The sequence below is a fragment of the Mrakia frigida genome (assembly GCF_051309035.1).
Source record: "Mrakia frigida strain ATCC 22029 unplaced genomic scaffold BDY24scaffold_6, whole genome shotgun sequence".
NCBI classification, from domain to species: domain Eukaryota; kingdom Fungi; phylum Basidiomycota; class Tremellomycetes; order Cystofilobasidiales; family Mrakiaceae; genus Mrakia; species Mrakia frigida.
In genome coordinates, this window is record NW_027481275.1 from 44,331 (window position 1) to 61,100 (window position 16,770).

At 54.1% G+C, this 16,770-nt stretch overlaps 9 protein-coding genes across 9 annotated transcripts; 6 read left to right on the plus strand and 3 right to left on the minus strand.

Annotated features, from left to right (window-relative positions):
• Positions 1 to 55: 55 nt before the first annotated feature.
• On the minus strand, positions 56 to 1,010 carry BDY24DRAFT_247619 (uncharacterized protein). Its single transcript, XM_076636761.1, has one exon. The coding sequence runs from the start codon at positions 916 to 918 to the stop codon at positions 295 to 297; it is 624 nt and encodes a 207-aa protein (XP_076499003.1). The 5' UTR covers positions 919 to 1,010; the 3' UTR covers positions 56 to 294.
• A 553-nt stretch (positions 1,011 to 1,563) lies between these two features.
• Positions 1,564 to 3,091, minus strand: BDY24DRAFT_247621 (uncharacterized protein). The gene is made up of 6 exons (XM_076636762.1): positions 2,660 to 3,091; positions 2,475 to 2,583; positions 2,302 to 2,350; positions 1,958 to 2,216; positions 1,743 to 1,849; positions 1,564 to 1,658 (listed from the first exon to the last, which is right to left on the minus strand). The coding sequence occupies exons 1-5, from the start codon at positions 3,026 to 3,028 to the stop codon at positions 1,751 to 1,753; spliced, it is 885 nt and encodes a 294-aa protein (XP_076499004.1). The 5' UTR covers positions 3,029 to 3,091; the 3' UTR covers positions 1,564 to 1,658; positions 1,743 to 1,750.
• Positions 3,092 to 3,094: 3 nt separating this feature from the next.
• BDY24DRAFT_247630 (Dolichyl-diphosphooligosaccharide--protein glycosyltransferase subunit Swp1) lies at positions 3,095 to 4,944 on the plus strand. The gene is made up of 7 exons (XM_076636763.1): positions 3,095 to 3,367; positions 3,444 to 3,578; positions 3,682 to 3,751; positions 3,844 to 3,936; positions 4,034 to 4,246; positions 4,367 to 4,486; positions 4,657 to 4,944. Exons 1-7 carry the CDS (start codon positions 3,219 to 3,221, stop codon positions 4,738 to 4,740), a joined length of 864 nt encoding a protein of 287 aa, XP_076499005.1. The 5' UTR covers positions 3,095 to 3,218; the 3' UTR covers positions 4,741 to 4,944.
• A 327-nt stretch (positions 4,945 to 5,271) lies between these two features.
• BDY24DRAFT_412776 (MDR family NADP-dependent oxidoreductase) lies at positions 5,272 to 7,420 on the plus strand (the record flags this gene model as incomplete). The annotated part of the gene is made up of 12 exons (XM_076643110.1): positions 5,272 to 5,486; positions 5,566 to 5,573; positions 5,648 to 5,752; positions 5,825 to 5,873; positions 5,957 to 6,026; positions 6,127 to 6,218; positions 6,309 to 6,403; positions 6,492 to 6,541; positions 6,654 to 6,752; positions 6,895 to 6,982; positions 7,116 to 7,276; positions 7,358 to 7,420. The coding sequence occupies 12 exons, from the start codon at positions 5,272 to 5,274 to the stop codon at positions 7,418 to 7,420; spliced, it is 1,095 nt and encodes a 364-aa protein (XP_076499006.1).
• Positions 7,421 to 7,635: 215 nt separating this feature from the next.
• Positions 7,636 to 9,964, plus strand: BDY24DRAFT_380284 (MDR family NADP-dependent oxidoreductase). The gene is made up of 12 exons (XM_076639145.1): positions 7,636 to 8,034; positions 8,135 to 8,142; positions 8,211 to 8,315; positions 8,387 to 8,435; positions 8,513 to 8,582; positions 8,685 to 8,776; positions 8,855 to 8,949; positions 9,053 to 9,102; positions 9,198 to 9,296; positions 9,430 to 9,520; positions 9,627 to 9,787; positions 9,863 to 9,964. The coding sequence occupies exons 1-12, from the start codon at positions 7,817 to 7,819 to the stop codon at positions 9,926 to 9,928; spliced, it is 1,104 nt and encodes a 367-aa protein (XP_076499007.1). The 5' UTR covers positions 7,636 to 7,816; the 3' UTR covers positions 9,929 to 9,964.
• Positions 9,965 to 10,643: 679 nt separating this feature from the next.
• Positions 10,644 to 11,230, plus strand: BDY24DRAFT_439094 (uncharacterized protein; the record flags this gene model as incomplete). Its single annotated transcript, XM_076644415.1, has 3 exons — positions 10,644 to 10,835; positions 10,921 to 11,025; positions 11,096 to 11,230. The coding sequence occupies 3 exons, from the start codon at positions 10,644 to 10,646 to the stop codon at positions 11,228 to 11,230; spliced, it is 432 nt and encodes a 143-aa protein (XP_076499008.1).
• Positions 11,231 to 11,728: 498 nt separating this feature from the next.
• On the minus strand, positions 11,729 to 14,446 carry PRI2 (DNA primase subunit PRI2). The gene is made up of 9 exons (XM_076639146.1): positions 14,270 to 14,446; positions 14,124 to 14,194; positions 13,819 to 14,005; positions 13,574 to 13,694; positions 13,230 to 13,460; positions 12,841 to 13,104; positions 12,567 to 12,724; positions 12,148 to 12,429; positions 11,729 to 11,996 (listed from the first exon to the last, which is right to left on the minus strand). Exons 1-9 carry the CDS (start codon positions 14,407 to 14,409, stop codon positions 11,861 to 11,863), a joined length of 1,590 nt encoding a protein of 529 aa, XP_076499009.1. The 5' UTR covers positions 14,410 to 14,446; the 3' UTR covers positions 11,729 to 11,860.
• An 85-nt stretch (positions 14,447 to 14,531) lies between these two features.
• BDY24DRAFT_439096 (autophagy-related protein 101) lies at positions 14,532 to 16,141 on the plus strand. The gene is made up of 9 exons (XM_076644416.1): positions 14,532 to 14,579; positions 14,640 to 14,676; positions 14,746 to 14,825; positions 14,918 to 15,013; positions 15,129 to 15,185; positions 15,287 to 15,350; positions 15,474 to 15,686; positions 15,785 to 15,839; positions 15,921 to 16,141. The coding sequence occupies exons 1-9, from the start codon at positions 14,550 to 14,552 to the stop codon at positions 15,961 to 15,963; spliced, it is 675 nt and encodes a 224-aa protein (XP_076499010.1). The 5' UTR covers positions 14,532 to 14,549; the 3' UTR covers positions 15,964 to 16,141.
• Positions 16,100 to 16,634, plus strand: BDY24DRAFT_412781 (uncharacterized protein; the record flags this gene model as incomplete). Its single annotated transcript, XM_076643111.1, has 3 exons — positions 16,100 to 16,219; positions 16,299 to 16,355; positions 16,464 to 16,634. The coding sequence occupies 3 exons, from the start codon at positions 16,100 to 16,102 to the stop codon at positions 16,632 to 16,634; spliced, it is 348 nt and encodes a 115-aa protein (XP_076499011.1).
• Positions 16,635 to 16,770: the final 136 nt, after the last annotated feature.

The window sequence follows — 16,770 nt, forward strand, 5'->3', positions numbered from 1 at the left end:
TTTTCTCGCGTCGCCCTCGTTTTCGCAGACATCGCTCGTTATCTTTCCCGACGGATTCAGAAAAATAGCAGATGACATATCGAGAAATAAAGGGGGCTGACACATAGGCTGAGCTGAACAAAGTAGAGTAAGGAAAGAGATAGCGAGCACGAAGTCCGGATGAGAGAAGGAAAGCGGAACGAGTGAGCAAGCAATCCTCAGAACATGTGCACATCAAGGACGAGCGCGTGGTTCTGGGTATTCCTCTTCACCCAAACCAACCGCTGCTCGTCTATACACAACCCACTCAACCTCTCATTCCCACCCGCCGGTCCTTCCCTCAAGAACACAGGCATCGGTCTCTCGACGTACTCCAACCCCGTCACGATATCCTGAGCCCAAACCCCGTTCTGGTTGTTCCTCTTCTGTTCCAGAACCGACTTCTTCGTGATGAGTCTGCCGACATCCCCATCCTCCCTCTTCTCGAGCGGCGGCTGAGGATCCGGGTTGGGTGGGACGTAGACGGTGGGGGAAGGGGCGAAGAGGGAGGAAGCTTGGGTGGGAGCGAGGAGGGCGCACGAGTTGGGAGAGAAGTCGAGGACCCGAGCGGAGATGTCTGCTGAGGGGTTGGCTTCGCCTTCGACTCGGACTTGATGACCGACGGCGTGGACGAACTTGCAGTGGTAGATGAAGAGAACCCAGGCGTGGGGAAGGGCTGAAATTGGGAGGGAAAGGGAAGAGAGAGACGCGTCGTCGTTCAGTTGAAGTTTCTGCTCTGTTCGTTCGATCTCGGCTCGCCAAAGGGGAAATGAAACTGGGACGCAGACTCACGAAGATTTTGCAACATCCTAGTCCTCTCAGCCCAATCCTCCCAAGCGTAATGAATCGCTCCTCCTCCCTCTCCGTCCAACTCGTCGTCGTGATCCTCCCATTCCCCATCTCCGTCGCTGCTTCCCTCCTCCGCGTCCTCCCATTGCTCTTCGTCTCCCTCTTTCTCCTCCTCCACGGTCTCCTCAGTCGAAGGTTTCGGCTCGGAAGCCTGGGCGGCGAGAGAGAGCTCTGAGACGGAGGGCGTTTCGTTGGAAGGCGAAATCGGGCGAGGACCGTTTCCGTTGGGATCGAGATGAGGGAAGTGTCGAAGAGCCTTCACGAGGGTAGACTTGAGAACAAAGATAGAGTACCGTTCTTCGATTCCTTGCCCTGGAGGAGCGAAGAAGAGAACAACATCGTCGTCAGTTCGAGGTCGAAAACGCGTCTTCGTCGACTCCCTTCCCTCGTTCTCATAACGAGACCAAGAACGAGACTTCAAACTCACACTCGTTATGAGGATCTTGTACCACAAACTGCAGATCAATCAACACCAGCCTTTCCTCCCCATCAGGTTGAAACATCGGTCGTCCGTTGTCCTCTCCTTCCTGACCCTCGGCGAAGGGAGGAACGGAGTCTCCCACCCCAGGCGAGGGATCCAGACGGATGGTCATGATGTTGGGTCGATGGTGCAGCGCTGGGAAGTGGTACTCTGCGATGAGGGTTGGGGCGGGATGATCGGTGGGAGCAGGAAGGGAGCGAGTGGAGGAGGAGCGGATCGGGATAGGAGGAGGAGATAGGTTGGAAGCCGTGGAGGAGGAGGAAGAAGACGGTGTGGGTTCAGTGGGAGGAGAGTAGGTTGGGTCGAAGGCCTGTTGAGTTTAAGAGGGAAGGAGGGAAACGAGTGAGACACGAGAGGTCGCGACGAGAAGAGAGGGAAAGAGATGAAAACTGACGTAGAGGTTCAGGAGAGCCTCTTCCTCGTGGATGTCGAAAACGGCAACCAGGAAAAGAGCTGGTGCGAGGAAAGAGAAGGATTCGATGATCTCTGTGGCGGAGGAAGCTTGAGCCTGTTCGAAAGAGAAAGGAGAAAGGGAGTCAGGATCATCGAACGCGACGACGCGCTCTCTTCAACCCCTCCAACAGGACCAGGACCTCAACTAGTACTCACAGCTACTAGGACGCCTCTCTTCCAATCCCAAATCGCTACACCTCCCTCCGTCTTCGTCTCCTCCGCCGCGTTCGCGTGCAGGGCCACCATGTCGTCTTGAATCGAGATGAACGGCGACGAGCGTTGGTTCGAGACCCAGTAGGGCCAGGTAAGGATCTGCTCCTTGGCGAGAGGGTGAGGCTGGAAGGTCGAAAGGGTGTAGAGATGGATCTTGTAGGAATGTCGGCGGACGGGTCGACCTGCGACCCTGGGAGGAGAGCTGAACGGTTTGAAGGAAGGAAGTGGAAGGGCTGTGAGCTCTACGGTCGAACTGAGGTGTAGGTTGAGAAGATCGAGAGACGTACATCGTCTCAATGAGCACCAGAAGGTCTTGCGACGGATCCATGGTGAAATCTGGCGAGAGAGGGAGAACGGGGGGAGAGGTCAGCTTCGATGTTGGAGCTCAGGAAGGAGCAGAACCACCGAGGTCTGCAACGAATAGAGAGCTATGCGAGCTCTTAATGATGAGCCAGCTCACCTTTGATGGTGAATCCGGGCGTAAACTGAGCCGTAGGAACGTCTGTCGAGGTCCCTCTGGTGGTCGGGAGTCGAGAGAACTCCAAGGTCGTACAGGGAGCTTGGAGACCCTGAGGAAGCCATTCAAGTGGAGATTCAGCGACCTCGTTCGAGCCCAGAGCTCGATTAGGGAGTATGTATACTCACCAGAGCGAGCACACCTCCCAACAAGTCGTAGAGAGTCCCCTGATCCGACGAAACGACCGCCTGCCTCTTCTTCCAAGTCATGCTCCTCCACCTCTGATCCCTCTCCTTCAACTCGTTGTACCGTTCCAACGCAGACATGGCCGTAGGGTCGGCGTCCTTCATGTGGGTGAACTGGAGAAGGAACGAGTACTGGAGGACGGCTGAGTCGAGGAAGAGGGATCGAAAGAGGGTGCAGGTCGAAGAGATTGACAGAAGGGATTTGAGAGGGAGGAGGAGCAGGATTTTGGTGAGAAGTTCCGAGGGGAGGGAGGTGAGAAGGAGAGGCATGTTGGAGGAGTGAGAGGAAGAGCGAGACAACGTCGAGGTCATCGTAGTTGGGAGGAAAGGGAGAGGAAGGAAGGAAGGGAAGGAGGAGAGCTTTTGAGCTCAACTTGACCCGCGGAGGGAGGTCGCCAGCGAGCTCACCTTCCATCTCTTCTCCTTCCCTCCAACGTCCAGCCTCGACTTAACCACCTTTCTCTCTCCTTCTCTTCCCTTCTCGTTCCATCGATCCAAAAGGATGCTCTTCTTCAAATCCCTGCCTCTCCTGGTGTCGAGCTCTCTGCTCGCGGCGACAGCAACTCTCGCAGCTTCGCCTTCCTCCCTTCTCCTCAAAACTCCAGTCATCACCGTCACTTCCTCAGAAGGATCAACGCTGGCATCTCATCAGTGAGATCTTTATCTTCTACTACCGTCTGAACTCGTCCGGAAATCTGACTCTCCGCTGTTCGTGGCTTCTCACCAGACTCGAACCTCCAGCTTCCCTCTCCTCCCCCATCACCCTTCCTCCTCTCTCAACCTTCAAACTTGCCTTCCAGCTGGTAGACGAGGAGACTGGAGATGGAGTGGTCCCTCATCAGGCTCATCTGAGCTTCGTAGAGTGAGTTCAGCAGTCTTGAAAGGCTCGAGGTCGAGGGAACAGAGCTCGAGAGATGGTCGAGCTGAAATCTCATCTCCGTCCCCTCCCTCTTCTCTTCTCCCAGCGTCGAGACAGGCAAGGACGCCGTCATCCCTCTCAACGTTCGGGCGAACGGTCGAGCTAGATTCGAGATCGTGCGTTCAACTCTATCCGCGTTCTCTTCTAATTCTTCCGGTCTCGCTCGACTCGAGCTGACCTTCCCTCCCTCCCTCCCTTCTGCTCGCAGGACACCGCCTCCCCTCCGTCCGTTCTCCTCCCAACTTCAGGATCCTTCGCCTTGACTCTCAACATCGGGTCCCTCTCAGCTCCTAAGCCCATCGTGCGTTTCGTCTCTCTCAAATTGATTCAAAGCTCAACTCGATCTCCTTCATCGAAGCTGACCTTCTCTCGTTTTGTTTCGTTCGTCCACTTTGCAGTCCTACCCTCTCCTCACCCTCACCCTTCCCTCCGCCCTGCTCCACCCTATCCCTTCGACCCAAGGACCTACAGATCACATCTCCGGATCTTTCGCCAAGCAGCCTACCATCGAGCACACCTTCCGAGCGGACGAGAAGGGCGTCAACCCTGTTGTTTCCCTTGTCGCGACGGCTGGTGCTTTGGGAGCTTCTTGGGTAGTCTTGGTCAGCTTGGTGAGTCTTTAAGTCATTTTTTTCATGCTGAGGGGCTGACGAAACGAATGGAGAGCGATAAGGAAGAACCAGCACGAGAAGAGAGGCTGACCGAACGCGTCGTCTTCTTTCACGTCGCAGATCTCCAACCTCAACCTCCAGTACACCTCCAAAGCCGTCTCAATCCCTTTCCTCGCTACTCTCGTCGCTCTCGAGTCTACCATCGGAGTCTACTGGATCGGTTACATCAAGCTCTTCAAGGTTCGTGTCTCTTCTGCCTTTGCCTTTCCCTCATCTCCCTCCTTCGTCCATCCCATCCTTTCTTCGCCCTGCCCGACGCGCCTCCCTCCAACCTCCATCTCTTCACGTCATTCGACTCTCTCGAAGTTCCGTTACTGACTCTCCTCGTCCTTGATCCCCGTCGTTCCCAGTTCCTCGCCATCTTTAGCTTCATCGGCGTCGCTTCGTTCTTCACGGGTCGACAGGCTCTGAGGAGGGGCGGAGTGCCGAACTAAAACTGTCTAGCAGTGTTGGAAGGAATAAATGGGGGGGGCGCGTGTGTTTGGGTAGACGAGGGAGGCACGATGGAAAACAGAAGAAGGGGGATCTTGATGATCCGATTTCTGATCTGCGTCGCCGCTCGTGGGCGTTTGGGAGAAAGTCAGGGAGTTGGAGAGGCTCAGAGCTACCGAGATATCTCGAGCGGCCCTCTCATGTTCCTACCTTCTCTTGGGCCTCGAGCTGTCGAGACGCGACTCTTCCCTCGTCCCTCGAACTCACCTCGCCTTCTCTCCAAACGTCCTTCCACCGATGCAGCCCTATTCTTTACTCTGCTTCTTCGCATAACCGAGCTCCAAGATCTCATACCACAAGACCTCCCCCTCAAAAAAGGGAAATGTTGCTTATCGATCCATCAGTCCGGCTACGTCGTCCCTTCTATCCGACCTCCTCTCTTCGATCCATCTCTCTCCTCGACCTCTCTTCCTCCTCTAACCACCACCCACCTCAATCCAGCTCCACCCCAGCCCTCTCTCACACAACCCCAGATGTCTTCCTCCTCTGGAATGCAGAAGACCATCGTCCTCCGCCAACGACCCACCGACCGGATCGACCCTACGTTCGGCTCTCCGACCTCGACGTTCGCTATTGTCCCTCAGCCGATCCCTACCCTCAAAGATCTCAAGGAAGGAGAGGTAGTCGTGAGAGTCGAGTACTCGGGTGTTGAACCTTCTCAGAGGGTTTGGATGAGCGAGGCTAGGAGGTGGGTTTTGAGGTGCACGAGGAGGAAGGAAGGCGGAACGAGCTCGAGCTGACCTTGACCTCCTTCCTTTCCTTGACAGTTACATGCGTGAGTGCTTCTCGCTGTTTCTGATCTTCCTGAGCTCGGAAGCTTGCTGATCTTCTCTTGGGTGCGGTTTTCAGCTCCTGTTGCTATCGGCGAAATCATGAGGTCTATCGTCCTCGGAGTCGTTGTTGCGTCGAAGTCTCCCAAGTTCAAGGTCGGAGAGCGAGCGAAGGCTACCGCTGGTTCGTTCCTCTCGTCCCTTTCCAGACCGCTGATAGACTCTTATACATGCTGAAGAGTTCACCCTCTCGCAGGTTGGGCGGAATACCTCGTTCTATCCGACAAGGTCGCCCAAAAGATCAGGTCAGTTCAAGGACGTCGCTCTCTCCGGTGGTTCCTGGTTTGTCGATCCATCTGAGCTGACTCTCGAAACTCGTTTTGGACAGGTCGTACCCAGGAGTCAAGCCAGTGGATTTCCTTGGCGTGCTTGGAGCTACGGGACAGACTGCTTACTGGGTGAGTGAAGCTGCTCTATTTTCCTCGCAGGCGAGTCGTTCGACGTCGACGCGTCTCTCCTCGTTCGCTGCTGATATTTGTTTTCCATTATCTACATCAGGGTCTCACTGAGATCGGTCAGCCTAAGAAGGGAGAGACAGTCGTCGTTTCTGGAGCTGCTGGTGCTACAGGAAGCATCGTTGTTCAGATCGCGTGAGTCTCCTCCTCCTTTCTCTTTCGCATCGCCTTCGTCTCTGTCGCTCTCTAGAATAAGCTGATTCGAATTCGCTCCCTCGCTGGTAGTGTTCTGTTGGGCTGCAAGGTCATCGCCATCGCCGGATCGGAGGAGAAGTGTCGCTGGCTGGAGAAGGATCTCGGAGTCTTCAAAGCTATCAACTGTTCGTTTCTCCCCCTCCGGATTTCAACTTCGTCACCAAGATTCAAGGGAGCTAACACGTCGCTTCTGATTTACCTCGATTTCTTCAGACAAGGACAAGGACTTCAGGGCTCAGTTCAAAAAACACGTCGGATATCTTGTGCGTTTCTGTCCCGTCCCTCTCTCCCTCCTGGCTCCCCGGAGTCGATCTCTCTCGATGATCTCGTGGGAGCTAAGAGACTGACGAGCGAACCAACCCTCTTCTTTTTTAGGACGTCTTCTTCGACAACGTCGGTGGAGCGATTCTCAATCTCGCCCTCACTCGATTAAATCAACACGCTCGAATCGTCATGTGCGGAGCTATTGAGGAGGTATGTCTACTTTTTTATTTCTGATTATAGCAGCCTTCAAGTTGCTTCTAGATGCTTCCGAAGAGTCTACCTGCTTCCTCTCAAGCATATCCTGACCTCGATCTTACGTCGTCTCTCTCCTCTTTTCTTCTCCGTCCGCCAGTACAACAAAGCTGGAACGGTTACCGGTCTCACGACGTACCAGAACCTCATCAGTCAGCGAGGCAAGATGCAAGGATTCATCATTCTTGGTCAGTCCCTCTCCTCCTCTTGCTTCTCAAAACAAACCTCCCTCCCCCCGCTGGACGCGTCCTCGGCCTCGGCTCTCTCGTCCTTTCTCCCCTGCTGATCTTCTCCGCTTCTCTTCCTTCAATCCCCTTTTAGACTACGTTCCTCGATTCCGAGAGGCCGAGGCTATCCTCTCTAAATGGATCTCGGAGGGAAAGATCAAGGTGGAAACTCACGTTCACAACGGGGGTCAAGGAGGAATCGAAGGAGCTCCTGGAGGAATCGTTGGTCTTTTCGATGGGAAGAACACGGGGAAGGTAAGTTCGGTCCTTTCTTGGAAGCAAACGGAGGTGCTTCTCGCTCGTACTGACGTCCGTTCCCCTTGTTTCGCGACGCAGATGGTTGTGCAGTTCTGGGACTCGTCGAAGGAGGAGGAGAAGCCCGCGAAGAGCATTCTTTAGGCTTGAAGTTGATCTTGATGACTCTCTTATACCCTTACTACTCTTAGCTTGAGAATCTTGCGAGGTGAGTTCGAGGGACCGTTGAAGAGAAGGCGAGAAGAGGAGGCGACGCGTCGTCGACCCTCGCGTAGATTTGACCCCTCTCGTTCTCCTGTTTGCCCTCGGTTCTCCTTCCAAAGGAGAGCCTTGGCCACCTCCCTACATGAGCACCTCCTCGAATCCTCTCTGAAACGTTTGTTGCCCCTGCTGCTACCCCCAGAAAATCTTGCTAATCACTCCTTTCGGCTATGGACCAGTCCGAGCCCGTCTCCTTCCTTCCTCTCCTTTTTCTTCAACCTTCTTCCCCCCTTAACCACATCTCCCCCTTCTCTTTTTCCCTTCCCTTCCTCCATCACCATGCCCTCCTCTACTCCCGGAATGCAGAAAACCATCGTCCTTCGACAGCGACCTACAGACAAGATCGACGCCAGCTTCGACTCTCCGACCTCGAACTTCGCCATCGTCCCTCAACCCATCCCCACTGCTGACGACTTGAAGGATGGGGAGGTCGTCTTGCGAGTTGAGTACGCAGGAGTCGAGCCCTCCATGCGTGTTTGGATGAGCGAGGCTAGATCGTGAGTGGATGTAGTTCGAGGAAAGTTTGGGAGGAGATGGGAAGGATAAAGCTCAAAAGCTGAGCTAACTTCCTTCCTGTGTTGCTTGACGGTTCTCGAGCTACATGCGTTCGTCCTGCTTCTTGTCTCTCTTCTATCCTCAGACCTTTGACTCATATTCTGCTTCGGTTCATCAGCTCCTGTTGCTATTGGGGAGGTCATGAGAAGCATGGTCTTGGGAACGGTCGTCGCTACCAAGTCGTCGAAGTTTGAGGTTGGAGATCAGGCTACTGCCCTCGCTGGTTCGTCTCCTCTCTTTGGTTCCCGGACAGGAAGACTCTATAGCATCGTACTGATGATCTTGTCTTCTCAGGCTGGGCGGAATACCTCGTCCTCCCTGACACCGGTGCGATCAAGATCAGGTTGGTTCGACATCTTCCCCTCCTCCTCCGCTTCTCTTTCCTTCGAGCTGATGTTGCTTTCATTCTGGATATCGAAGGTCCTACCCCGGAGTCAAGCCAGTTGACTTCCTTGGTGGTCTCGGAATCACCGGTCAGACTGCCTACTGGGTGAGTCGCGGCGCTTCGTTCCCTTCTTCCCTCGCTCGAGGTCGCAGGCGACGCGTCCTTTAGACGTTCGATGCTCATCTTTCCTCTTCTTTTTCGCCATAGGGTCTTACCGATATCGGACAAGCTAAGGCAGGAGAGACTGTCGTCGTCTCTGGAGCTGCTGGAGCCACTGGCTCTATGGCCGTCCAAATCGCGTGAGCTCGACTCGAACTTCCTCTTTTCCCCTCCCTCCGTTTTCATTCAACTGACTTGGCCCCTCTTATCCCCATCAGCGTTCTCTTGGGATGCAAGGTCATTGCGATCGCTGGTTCTGACGAGAAGTGTCAGTGGTTGGAGAAGGATCTCGGCGTCTCGAAGGCTCTGAACTGTTCGTTCTGCTTTCCCTTCCCCGAAGATTTTTTCCCTCGAGTTCGCCCCCATCGATCAAGCTGATACTCAACTATCTTCTTCTCACTCTTCGCTATCTGCAGACAAGGACAAGGACTTCGAAGCTCAGTTCATTGAGCACGTCGGTTTCCTTGTTCGTCATTTTGCCCTTCCGCCTCCCGTCTCCCAAGTTGATGATTGGTATAAAGAGCTAATCTTTGAAATCTTCTACCTTTCGCGAACTCTCAGGACGTCTTCTACGACAACGTTGGAGGCTCGATCCTCAACTTGGCTTTGTCGCGGCTCAACAAGAGCGCTCGAATCGTCATGTGCGGAGCTATCGAGGAGGTGTGTTTCGTTCCCTTCGCTTCCACTCCTGAAGCTCGGTGAAGCTGCTCGAAGATGTCTTCGTCTCGTGTAGAGCGCACTGAGTTTGACCGATCTTCGAACTCTCCATTCCTTTCCTTCTTTCTCGCATCAGTACAACAAGGTCGGAGGAACCGCCACTGGCCTCACCAACTACACGAGCCTCATCTCCCAACGAGGAACGATGAAGGGATTCATCATCCTCGGTACGCTCTTTCTTTCCTCCCTTCCCGCCCTCCCAACGCGTCTTTCGCTTCCGTCGCCCTTCGACGCTTTGCTGACTCCTCTTCGCTTCTCTTTCGCCTCTCGCAGACTACATTCCCCGATTCCGAGAGGGTGAGGCTGTTCTCTCGAAGTGGATCTCGGAGGGAAAGATCAAGGTCGAGACTCACATTCACAACGGAGGGGAGGGAGGAATCGAGGGAGCTCCTGGAGGAATCATCGGACTCTTCGAAGGAAAGAACACCGGAAAGGTTAGTCGGAACAGGTGCGCTGTGTTCTGGAGATTTATCTGACTTCTTTCTTTCTCTCGTTCTTCCTCGAGAAAGATGGTTGTTCAGTTCTGGGATGCGACGAAGGAGTCGACGGAGGGAGTTTCGAAGCTTGCTATCTAATCTAACTTGAATGACAAATATGCTTCTTCCCTTCGACTGTCTGGACCATAAGCTACGAGGGATAAGTGGAAGAAAACCCCTGTACAGAAGCAAGGAGAGCGACGCGTCGCCAACTTTTCCTGATTCGACGATAAGCCTCCCCTTTCCTCGACCGGATCCTGCTTCCACCCACCGATCCCCTCAAAGCACCGAGAATTGATCCCTCGGAAGCAAGTCCAGTCTCTGGAGGTCTCAACTCCAACAGGCGAAAGCAGACGACGGCACCCACCCTCGATGATCATTCGGCGTCTTCCCTCCCTTTTTCTTCCAGCCACGATCTCCACAGCTTTTCCGAGACACCCCAGCTCCATCAGGATCCCTGTTTAGATCGATCGATTCATCACACGCTGCCAAAAACAAGCAAGGGAGAGCACGATTTCTGGCTGAAACAAAGCGGGAGACTGCGGTTTGCGTGTCGACCTTTGGTCTCGGACAGTCCCTTCCCTCTTCCCTTTCTCCCGTTCCTTCCCTTGCCTCCCCTTGCTCCCTTCCCCGACCGCAGACTGGGCTGACCTTTCTTGAATCACCCCATATCCCGATTTCGCCTTAAAAAGAGCTCGGTCGGTCGCTGCTCTCTTCTCTTCCCATCAACCACCACCTCGACTCGTCTTCTCTTCCCCCATCTCTATCCCTCTCACATACCACTCTCCCAAGCCTCCTTTCCTTCCATTCAAAAATGACTCGCTTTCTCTCCATCCCCTCTCTCCTCCTCCTCCTCTCTGTCCTCCTCCTCTCCTCCACCCCCGTCGTCGAAGCTCGAATCCCTCGACACTCCAACTTCAAGCGTCAAACCGTCACCGCCGCTCACTCTGGCAAGCGAGGATCTCTCGAGCTTGGAAAATTCAACAACTTCCCTGACTGCATCGACGTGAGCATTTCCTCCAACCTTCTCGTCTTCGTTTTTCGCGTCGAAGCTCACCTTCTCCCTTTCTTTTCCTCTTCGTCCATCTCAGGGCTGCGGAACCTACTTCAACTCCCTCTTCGAATCCAACTCTGCTCTCCGAAGGAACCGTCGAGCTCGAGAAGAAGCCGTGAGCAGCTTGCAGGATTGTGAATGGGTGAGTCGTCTCGTTCTCTTCCTCTCTCTTTCTGAAGCTCATCTTTTCTTTCCTTCGTTCCTTCTTTCAGGTCTGCACCGAGCTCCACCCCGAAACCTTCGACTCCTCGCATACGGACCAAATGGTCGTCGAGATCGCTCACCTTTCCGCTCCCGCTGCCGAGTCCTCGTCGGTGTCGCCGTCGCTGTTCATGCCTCCTTTCTAAATCTGCTTTTACTTATCTTGTTTCCTTGTTATCTTCTTTCCTTGCTTCGCCTTGCTTCCTGCTTTCTTTCCGTTCTGCTTCGTCTGCTTCGTTCTGTTTTGCTCCGTTTTGCTTTCGTTCCTGCTTCGCTCGTTTTTGCTCCTTGCTTTGTCTTTGCTTCGCTTTCGTTCCGTTACTGCTTCCCACCCTTGCTTCTCTGCTTTATCTGCTGCTTCGCTCTCGTTTCGTTTTTGTTTACCCCCCTCTGCTTATCCTCTGCTTCACCCCAACTCTGCTTCTTTCGCCTTTGTCCCTCGTGCTTTTTACTCTTCCCATCGTCGCTCGGCCGGGCTTCGTCCTCCTCTCTCTATTATATATTTGTACGTAGGGTCCTGAATATTACTGTGTCTTTTTGATATATAACGCTCCTCTGCTTCGCTATACAATCTGCTCTTCGCTTGACTCTCGAAAACGAGAACAATAACGACGCGTCTCCTCTTCCTCCTCTCCCCGATTCGATTCGTGCACGGTCATCAAGAATACGAACAGAACAGCTGACGAAAAGCGAAGACGAGAACCAAAAAGGAAAGAAAGTAGCGAGCTGAGTAGTAGTCTCGAAAGAAAGAAGAAAGGAGTCGACCAAACGCTACGCTACGACTGCTCGTCCTCCATCGAGACGTCTTCCACAGGTTCGACCTTCGCAGCTTCTTTCTTGACTCCGTTCCCGTTCCCGTTGGAGCTGGAAGGTTCTCCTCCTCCTCCGGCGAGTTTCTCGAGCTCCCAGGACCTGAACGAAAACGAAGAGACGCGACGAGACGAGACGAGGAAGAGTCAGTTTCTCGAGCGAACCGAACGCGTCTCTCCCGCGTCCCACCTTCTCTCCTTCCTCGCCTCCCTCCTCTCGCGCTCTCTCTCTACCCCCAAGCCAGATCACTCACCTGTCGAACCACTTATTCGGATGATCCACACTCTCCCCTCCACCCGTTCCTTCTCCCTTCTTCACTCCTCCCGCTCCGGAATGGGTGATCTCGAAAACCCTCGTGCACGCGACGTGGTAGTGGGTGGATTTGACCTGAGCGAGGACTTCTTGCATGTCGAGACCGTTGATGTGGTAGGTGTTGGCGAGGTAGGTTTGGAGACGATCGGTAGAGAAGTGACGGAACGGACAGCCGTGGGTGTCTCCTGCTCCTGGCTGGTTGACGGTGAGGATGGTTTGGCAGCTGCCAAGGAAGAAAGAGCGAGTGGGGGGGGGAGAGGAGGGAGAGGGAGGAGGATAGGGAGGGAGGGGAGGAAAGGGAGGAGGGGAGAGGTTAAGAAACGAAACCGACGCGTCGACCGAGCGAGGAGAGGTGCTCACTTCTTTGGCAAATAGTTCTTCTTTCCACCCACGAGACCGTACGAATGCTTGATGTTGTACTCGTAGTCCTTCCTGAACTTGTCGTCCGACATCTTCCCCCCGACGTTGAACATCTTCCTCCACCAGATCAAAGCCTCCTCCACCGACAGCCCAACTCCCTACGAAATCCAGCCCAAGCAACGAAGTCAGCTTCTCATCTTTCCTCCTGTCCCCACTTTCTATCCTTCCTTCCTCGTCCTGTCAACAACCCAACCACTTCGAAGTGCCCACTCACCTTCAAAAACAATCCCAACTGCAACCTCGCGAAATGCTTCAGATGCTTCTGCTCTCTCCCCGTCTCCCACAGATGTCTCGCACACGGCGGGAAATGCCTCGGCGCCAGATGATCGACCTGTTCAGCAGTGACGCGTTCCGAGTTCTCGTCGTCGGGCATGTACTCGGAGGAGGTGGAGCCGTTGAGGTAGGAGAGGGAAAGATGGTTGAGGATGGGGAGGAGTCGAGCGTCTTCGTCGAGGCGAGGGAGGTGTTTGGCTGTTGTCTGTAGATGCGACCGATAAGCGAAGAAAAGAGAAAGGAGGGAGAAGGTCAGCTTCGAGGAACGGGAAAGATGGAAGACCTCGAACGCGTCGAAAGGAAGGGAGAGGAGAAAGAGTCGAAGCTCACCTCCAACCCTCGTTCCAACCTCTCCTGGAAAGCCTGCAGCACCAAACTCATCTGCTCCTTCTGAGGCACGTAAGCGAAACCTCCCTTCAGGTAGACCATTCTCCTCGACACGAGATCGGGGACCAGCGTCCAGGGCACTTTGAAGAAGGTCTCTCGAGGAAAAGTTGGAGAGAGAGCGGGAGTCGTTGAGAGGAGTTCGGCTTGGAGGGATTCCTTCTCTTCGGGGGAGACCTGATTTGACGGATTAGAAGGTAGAAAGGTGGAGGAGAAGAGGGATAGGAGAGGGTGAGAAAGGTGAGTGGGAGGGAAGGGAAGGCCGAGAAGAGTGAGGAGATTGGACCGACGATGGTCCAATCGAGCTGAAGAGCTTTGAGGAAACTCTGCCTTTCCTCTGCGTCGTCGGATTCGAATCGTAGTCGAAAGAGGGTGGTCTCGGCTCTCAGGAAACGTCGTCGAAGTTCCTCGCTGATGTATAATCAACGAAAAGGGTCAGCGAAACCGAACGAGCTTGAGCTCAACCTCTCTCCTTCCTCCCCCCTTCCCCTCGCTTCCTCCCAGCACTCCACAACTATAGACCGTACAAACTCACCTCCCACAGAAAGCCAGCCTGAGTACGAAATGGGAAACGACGTCCTTCTTCCTCTCCTTGTCGTGATCTGTAGATTTCGCCGTGTTGGCGGCGAGAGGGAGGTACTTTGAGGACGCGGTCGTAAAAAGAGTTTTGAGCTGGGAATGAGGCAAGCCTCGGATGTGGGAGGATTCAACGAGAGCGAGCACTGGGAAAGAGGGCAAGAGACGGAGTAGAGAGTTGAGTCAGCTTGGACTGAAGATGGACGGGTGCGAAGGAGGAGGAAAGAAGGGAGGAAGGGAAGGAGAAGGAGACGGCGAGCTCACTTCTTAGACGAGCTATAGCGAACTCCTCAAACTCTTCCAGAGTCACGTCGTCTACGGGTTGTTCGTTGTAGCTATAGAGACCCAAAGAGAAAGTCGAATCAGCTCTCTTGGACTCGAACAAGGGACGGGAGAAGAGGGAAGCTCACAAGTTGAGTCTCCAAGGATACTTTGAGCTCGATGGATGGCGTTGAACCTGAGGTCCTCCTCCTCCTCCTGAGCCAGAAGCGACATCGCTCGTCCGTGATCCTGAAGCTCGACTTGAAGCGGGTGCTGTAGGTCGGAACATGGTGTGAGAGAAGAAGGGGAGAAGGAGAGAGTTGGAGTTGAATGTCAGCTCTCGAAAGACGCGACGCGATTCAAGCACTTTGAAGGGACTGTGCTTCTGAAGCGATCTCGTTGGTGGGTTCCTCTAACAGCCATCAACGAATGGATTGCGATACTTTTGAAGCTACTCTGGTGAGTTTACTTTACTCTTATCTCTTGTAGAGATTCTGAAGCTGGTCTCTTTCTTCGCAGACGGTCGAGCACTCTCTCGTCCGAGACGTCCTTCGAGGTCAGCTCGCTCCTTCCTTCCCTCCTCCCTCTTATCCTTCTTCGCTGAAATCTTTCCCTTCTATGGCAGCCATCCTCCTCAGTATCCTCTTCCATCGAACCTACACCGCAGTCGTCCCAGCCAACATCGACGTACTAGACATCACCTTCGTTCGTTCGGCTTCCTCCTCCCTTCGAGCTCACCCTCCTTTGCTCCTTCGTTCTTTCCGAGCTCACCATCTCCCTTCTCTCTTTCTCTTCAGTCTATACCAAAGGACCCATCGATAGAGAAGATCGTAACAGATCGAGTAGAAGCGTTCTACAAATCTATAGCTTCGGAACGGACGGTGAAGGGACAGGTGAGCTCGAGCTCGCAATCTCCTCCCTTCTAGTCCATCTCGTTCCTCTCTCTGTTCCAGCTTCCTCTTCTCCCACCTCCCGAACCACTCACTCTGTTCTTCTTGCTTGTTGCAGTGCTCTCTAATCTTCTCCGAAAAAATACCAAAGAAGACCTGGTTCGGGAAAGGAGAGGTTCGTCCCGAGTCCGCTCTCCGTCTCCTCTTTCCTCCCTCCATCGCCTCGTTCCTTTGCTCCCCTCGCTGACTCTGACTTCCATCAAATCCACTTTCTAGGACGATATTCCCTGGGAGAAATGGATCCTCACGCTGGACGTCCGATCCGGTACAACCGAACGAGGTTCGTCCCTTTCGCACCCTTTCCTTTCCTCCCTCTCTTTCCCACCTCCCTTCCTTCCTTCTTCCTTACCACCTCCCTTCCTCTTCCTAACCCTTCCGCACTTCACTTTTCGCATGCAACCAGAACGCAATCAAATCTCCGCCCTCACCACAACCCACCTGCAAACGCTCCTCCTCCGGTTGATCGACTTCGTCACGTCCAAACGACTCGGAGCGCACATCCCTTTGAAGGCGGAGATTTTACCAGGCGAGGAGGTAGGGAGGCCTTGGAGGATTGAGATCGGGGGGGAGGTGGGTGTGGTCGGGACTCATGGGACGAGGGAGGGGAGTGGAGGGAGTGAGGGAGGAGCGGGGACGGGAGGAGGGGAAGAGAGTGGTGGGTGGAGTTTAAGTTGACCAGAAGGCTGGAAGGGGCCGAATCGATGGGGTTTTTAGTTAAGAAGATGGGTCCGGGGATGGGAGAGTGGGAGTGGGAGAAGGGGAGGAAATAGTGAGAGGAGGGAGACGAGGTCGTTCGACGCGTCGAGGGAAAGCAAGCGTTCCTCTTGCGCTCTCGCCTCTCTCTGTCTAGCGTCTCAAGTGTTCGACTTCAGCAACCGTACCCTCTCATTTAAAGTATCATCTCTGTCGTTCCATATTTCTAGTTTTCCGTCACAAAATCTGCCGCCGAGCCGACGAAGCCCCCTCCAGGTCACACTTCATCTCCCCATGCCCTCTTTCCCTCCCAACCACCACCATCGACTACCAACCATGCTCAAACTCAGACTCACCACCCTCTCTCGACTCGCTCCCACTTTCTCTCTCACTCGTCTCGGAGGATCAGTCAGAAACAAAACAACCGTCGAGGCGATGAAGGAAACCGCTGAGAAGGTGAGGGTGGCTCGCTTCCTCGTTCCTTCTGCTCAACGAGTCTGAGCTGACTGAAACTGGTTCGGTTTGGGTCTTCTAGGTCAACAAAGAAACCGGCAAAGTCCTAGCTGAAGCTCTCGAGAAGGCCGAGAAGGTGGTGAGTCGCTCGTTCCGTTCGACGCCATCCTCGTTGCTTTTCCTTCGTCTTGCTCCCTCTTCCTCTCTGACCTTGAGTCCTCTTCGTCCCCTTTGGGTTCTGAAACAGACTTCCACCCTCACAGGCTCCAACATCGATCCTCTCGAGGCTGCCAAACCCTCCGCTCAGGACGACAACAACAACAACCAGGACGAGTCGACCAAGACGCGAAAGGACAGTGTCATCATGTCCTCCGATGGGAGCTTCGAGGTCCCTTTGGACGAGGAGATGAAGAAGTGAGCTCTTGATCGAGTCGATGGTATGAAGGTTTTCTGCAAAGGAATTTTTCTCGAGCGTTCTCGAAAGAAGACGGGGTCAAACAGTGACGTCCCAACTCACCAGCCCAACTCCGCCCTCTTCCTCCCTCCAAACCACC